The sequence below is a fragment of the Labrus bergylta genome, chromosome 13 (assembly GCF_963930695.1).
Source record: "Labrus bergylta chromosome 13, fLabBer1.1, whole genome shotgun sequence".
NCBI classification, from domain to species: Eukaryota; Metazoa; Chordata; class Actinopteri; order Labriformes; family Labridae; genus Labrus; species Labrus bergylta.
In genome coordinates, this window is record NC_089207.1 from 25,987,818 (window position 1) to 25,993,817 (window position 6,000).

The window sequence follows — 6,000 nt, forward strand, 5'->3', positions numbered from 1 at the left end:
TAAAAGCAGGAGCTTAAAATTCAAAATAAAATAAAAGCATTTCGCTAAAGCTACACAGAATTAGCTTTGCCTAGAAGTGAAAATGAAGAACCATTTTAATTTGCATAATATTTCACACCTCATGAGCATTTTTTCACACCCTGGAAGATCGGTAAAAGATGCTCTATAACACGCTTACTCTGTCCTACATCAGTGTTACTTCTTAAGGGCAAGACACTAGCATGGTTGAGCCCGATTTTTGGACATCTACTCCCCTCTGTGAACACAGAAGATCCCTAGATGCAATCCCTCCTGACGTACAGGTGAGGGGAGTCACGAGGAGTCAGGAGGAGGGTGCAGCGGATGTGGCTTTTTAAAAGGGGAGCAGTGCAGCACCTCCTGCAATCACTCCAGACACTCCAGCCTGATTTGGAGAGCTTCCTCTACACCCAGGATCAACTGGGGAGCATTAATGGATTCAGAGTGGATCAACTGATGGCTATCCTATTTCACTGTTTTGATTCAGCGTGCACTGACAACCAGACACACACATCTGTACGTGCACCTCTGTGGTGCAATGCAGATGTTTACACCCATGTATTGGTTTGTGTCCTGATGCCAAAGAAGGCTGTTTTTTGAATAAATTCTACTTTTGAAAAGAACATTATGCTGCAAAGTTCATATTAATAGCATATACGAGTTTAACCTGTGTGTGTGGGATGTAACCTAATCGAGGCTATCACACAAGTTAGCACCCAATAAGAAATTCATCACCTGTTTATTTCAGGCTGTTTTCACTCTAATTGAAGTGGAAAGGTGGAAATAAATAACTAATAGGATGAGATCCTGTTATTTCTCATTCATCAACAGCAAAACAAACAGGTAAACCACCCTGTGTAGCTTTTCAGAAAGACACTTCAAAATATGTTTCCCAAAAGATAACAACGCTCTCTCACAGGCTCAATAACGCTCATTGATCCGGCTCGCAGCCAGAGATCACGTTAGTCACTTTGTTCACACGTTCATCACCCATTAGAATGTCAGACCAAACTGATTCAGCGTAAGAAAAATGAATTAACACTAAATCACACTCTGTTTACACACGTGTGCTGCACCAGCAGAGAGACAGCCATGCACGTGATTTGATCACTAAGTACTATAAAAAAAAGTTTGTTTTCTGATTTCTAGTCTCAAAATAAGACAACCATGAAAATACACAAAGCAACAATTATGTACCAAGATTGAACAAACAAACTGAAATATTTTATTAAAGTCATTTTTGTTTATAAGATCATGTTCAGACAGTATGGAGAAAATAATTGTTTTGATCCTTTCATCGTCAAAACAATTATAAGAGAATAATCAAGCATCACAAAGTGAGGTTTAAAAGTAATTCCTAATGTCCAAAAATGTTTTTTATAAATATATATATATAAAGAAACTCATTTAAAATAACAGATCTCTCAGCAGTGAAATTAGAATACATTTACAAAGATTATTAATATAAAAAAAACAGCATGTTGATCATGATTTTAATCACTCTAAAATGAATTAAAATGATTCTGATAATTTCCTAAACTCCATCTAGAATATGAGTGGTAAGGTGCAACAAACCATTGTGTCATTTCTATGAAAAGAAGCTTCAATATGAATAAATAAAAAATTGTTTCCATTCTTCTGGAATAACTTTTGTGAATAAAAGCAAAATACTAAATTAATGTACATTTGAATATAAAAATGTTTAAATAGGATATCAAAACTAAAACCATTCAAAACCATTCAAAAACTCTTTTGTTTTTGTTTGTTAAAATATCCTTTCAAATGGCCCTGGTCTTTTACAGTATCCACTTATTAACATCAAAAAATGCATCATTTCAAGATTCTTATTTTTTTGTCCTTTAAAATAGGCACAAATTCTTTCTTAATCCATCTATCCCTGATAGTACAATGTAGGCATCGCCCAACAAAACACAACTAAAATATACAAACAAACAAGACTCACAGCAAACAGCAGCTGAAAGTACAGCAGCCTCAAACAAAGCCAACAGGCCCAAAGAGTTTTTCAATGACAAAAGCTGGAGACACTCACTCCTAAAGGCTGGCTTATCTTTTACTTTATAATTGTAAACATATAGCCTAGGCTACATATTTAAAATTAAATCTAACAATGTCTATAATTATGAGTTAATAATATACTAGATTTAAAATTTTCAAAAAATAAGAGTGGTTTATACATGTAGCATATTTATGAATTAAATGTGTATTTCTTACTCTGCCTAAGATACTAGAATAAATTTAATTGACATATTAAAATGTCAAATAGGCTGTTTGCATCACTTTTAAATCTGCAGGAGAGAAAACGCATTTTAAGCTTTTAATTTTCAAATTAATGGAAAGTTTCCTGTTTTGATAAAGATAATCTCTCGTGAAATTTTAAGATTAAAACACATTATCTGAGGGAGTGAGAAAGATGGTTTAATACGTTCTGAACAAATAAAATGGATTTCCACATGCACGCGAGTTCGCCCACTCCACACTGATCCTCAACGTGATTCAAAATGAACACCTGTACATTTTTATACGGCGAGCATTTCTCTTGCCAGGCCCCTACGAGAAACATGCACACAGGTCGAGCCACGACCTCACACTGCCGATTGAACACAAGCAGGCAGGCACATGTGTGCACATTTGCTCCTTCTTGATTCCGCCTATAGCCGTGCAGTGTGCAGGGCCACCATGGCAGCCATTATGAGGCTCTCCAACATTGCCATGGCCTACGTGCACACTAACAGTGGGGAGTGGCGCAGGCTCAAACACAGCGTAGAGAGCCTTGGAAAAAAAACGCCTTTAAATCAAGTCAGACGGCGTAGAAAAAACGGCAGATCGATCATATTACATTTCTAACATACTTATTTTCTCTGCAGTTAAGCACCGCAAGAAAAGAGAAGCTGAAAGGCAGGAAAGTGTAGCAGCAGTAAGGGGGGGGGCTATGCTGGAGCATAAAGTACAGGTCACGTGTTTCTCCACAAGGGGCTTGAATATTTACCTTTTTGTCACGCAATGTAGTCTTTCCCTAAAGCCAAACGCATTGTAGTGAAACAGGGTGGATCTATACGTGCAGGGAGTCTATAGGCTGCTTAATCTGACACAAACGTAGGAGTGTATTACGCATTACGTACAAGCGGGAAAAAAACGGTTTAACCTTTATTCTTATGGAAGGAAAAGCTCGTGGATATTTTTTACTCTGCGTGGACAAGCTGGTACAAAATCACACAAAAATGTGGTGCTGTCGTCGTTGCCGAGTTTAGGGTTAAACTATAGATAAGGTCACACAAACCTTCAACTCTGCTTTCCTATCACACACACACACACACACACACACACACACACACAATCTGTGTTTCTCACATACATACACACACGCCTATAGCAGGAGGGGAGGATCATCTGATTGGTATGCAACGCACCGTGCATTGCAGTCTTACAGTCAATAATGAAACCTTACTTAATCGCCCACATGTAGGAAAACGGCCATATTGGGAGGAAATACAAGCATGTTGATTATCATTTCAGAAAGTTTTACTAATAGTAGGCCTTTGCTATTTCTGAGATATTCAATTAAGACGCAGTCATAACATGTGTGCACTGTGTCCATGTTGCACAGTGGGATAGGCCTCACTGCAGATCACGCGATAGGGCAGCAGCCATCGTGTGTTCTGCGCACTAAAAACTGTCTTTGTCGCTTTTTTCTTTTGTTTTAACCGCCATGCCATCACACTTCCATCACCAGAGACAAAACAACACCAGCCCGCGTCAAAAAAATCACAAGCAGAAGCCAAAAAAGAGGGGAAATCTTGCTTGCTATATTTCACAGCGGAAGCACACAGGTCACCCAGTCTGTCATGGGGCACAGTATAGGCGTAGGGCACAAATTGTGTGTTTGAGTGTGCGTGTAAGTGAGTGAGTGTGTGTGTGTCAGATTGTAGGCCTACCTTAGTTTTTTGGGACAAGAGTAGTCTACCTCTATCACCTTTCCGTGTAATTCAACTTTACCTGTAGGGACGAAAGTTGATAGTGTAACATTAGCTGTGTGTCATGAAAGTAACAATGCAAAGCTGGTAGGCCTTTCCAGTAACACTTTGAATCACTTCTCCAAGTAGGTGCGTCCCCATTCAAACAGACAACCCCCCGAAAAAAAGTGCTGTACGCGGACGCGTTACGCGCACGGCGGCGGCTAAACTGGCTATGTTTACATTAAAACAAACACAAAGTGGGACATTATGGGGGTCACAACTGAGGGAATCGGCGCCAAAATGAAGCATGATAAGCTTATATACTATGTGGGGAAATGAGCAGCCATGCTTTCCACTCCCACAACCCTCGCAGTGCAATGAGGGGTATTTTTTCAGCGCTGAGTAAAGAATGCAACATCAAAGAGGGGCTTGTTTGAAAGCAGAATGGCTTGTTACTCTTTCTATCCTGGGGTAGGTGTTTCTTAATAGGCTACTCCTCGTTGTCCCAGCCGGTGAAGCTGGATTTGAAGCGCTCTTCGGCGAAGCTCGAACACGGCTTTTCGTAACTATTATGAGTGGCCCTGCCTGGCGCAGCACGGAATTAGCGTCTCACCTCGTCCCCCTCTCAGCTACCTGTTTATTAGCTCTTTCCTCTGGACCCCCATGACCCACCTCCAAGACACCTCGTAAAAACATACCCAGACACCAGAGGAACATGGATCTGACAAGTTTTCCGCGCTCGCGTCGCTCTGCTCTCCTCAATAAAATCAAGATAAAAAATAAGTGAAAAATAATTATGCCTACCCGAACCATCAGACCATCCCATACATTCCAGTGGGTGATTGCAAAGTAGCGCCCCACACTATCGGAATCTCCAAAATATAGGTTATTGTGCGCGTTAAGAGCGTTACGACGGCTCGTGTTTTCTTCAGACAAACGGGCACTAAAGCCTTCAGTGTGTCCTGTGATCGATCATTTATCACATTTCTGTTGGAGCGTACATTGCTGAGCGTTCATCTAAACTCCGATGGCACACGGATGTGATCGCAAACACTGTCCCGACCATTAAAAACAATATGAGCTTACACAAGCTAATTATTCATATTTCACATTTCGGAAACCTCTGAGCTATTGTTGTTTTGACCTGATCGTGCAGTTTGACCCGCAGTGAATTATTCCCCCCCCCCTGTCACCAGCAGCATCACTTATCAAATCCAACACTTACCACAAAGAATCTCTATAGCCTTTATGGCCGAGTTCTGGTCGGGGAAGTCCACAAAAGCATAGCCGGATTTGAGCAGGACCTGTTCGGCCACTGGCAGCTTTCTCTCCACTAAGAGCTGCTGCAAGTCCTCGACAGTGACCGAAGGACTTAAATTCCCAACGTATAGTTTGTTCATGATCTGAAAGGAAAAATCTCGAAGGGGTTTCAGATCTGAGAGGGAGACAGCGGCGATATTAAAGAGTAGAAAAAAAAAAGAAAATAGAAATTAAACAGAAAAAAAAAAGGTTTTCGGATTGGAAAAAAATAAAATAAATAAACAGCAGCAATTACCCCCCAGGAAATTACTAAACTATAAGCGACCCCCCAGCACCAACTCTGGCCCTGGTCTAACTCTTTTAACAGGGACTGGGGGGGAAAGTGTCGTTACGACGCCCCTCTGGAGCCAACAAGCACCGCCTCTAAATAAAATCTCTCTTAAAATCACAAGAAAAACTGTTTGGAGGTGCATGTGGGCTCACTCCCGATTCTCCGGCGTAGAAAGTGCATTAGGCTCTCTGTAAGTGGCATGATGATCACTGGGTGCATTCAGCAAAGGGATGGGCTTAAAAGAGGCAGAGGGGTTATTTCATCAAATCATAATAAGGGCCGTTCCTTGGGTCCCTCCAACTGGCTTAAGTGAAAACAAAAAAAAAGGGGGCTACTGTGACGAAAATCAAGTCGATGTCACTGAAGTTGTCGACCCAAACGGTGTGACTGATCCCCACAGTTTGCCTTTTATTTATT

At 40.9% G+C, this 6,000-nt stretch overlaps 1 protein-coding gene across 4 annotated transcripts in view; it reads right to left on the bottom strand.

The window, feature by feature from the left end:
- Positions 1 to 5,767, bottom strand: part of igf2bp2a (insulin-like growth factor 2 mRNA binding protein 2a) — a 51,314-nt gene extending 45,547 nt beyond the window's left edge. For 2 of the 4 annotated variants that reach the window (XM_065962175.1, XM_065962176.1), the window contains exons 1-2: positions 5,218 to 5,767; positions 3,972 to 4,032 (exon numbers count right to left, since the gene is read on the bottom strand). In XM_065962175.1, the coding sequence (XP_065818247.1) occupies positions 3,972 to 4,032; positions 5,218 to 5,392 (236 nt within the window). In that variant the 5' untranslated portion in view covers positions 5,393 to 5,767. Of the gene's footprint in view, positions 1 to 3,971; positions 4,033 to 4,796; positions 5,098 to 5,217 lie in introns of those variants that run through there. The other 2 variants (XM_065962174.1, XM_065962177.1) reach the window with 2 other exon arrangements.
- Positions 5,768 to 6,000: the final 233 nt, after the last annotated feature.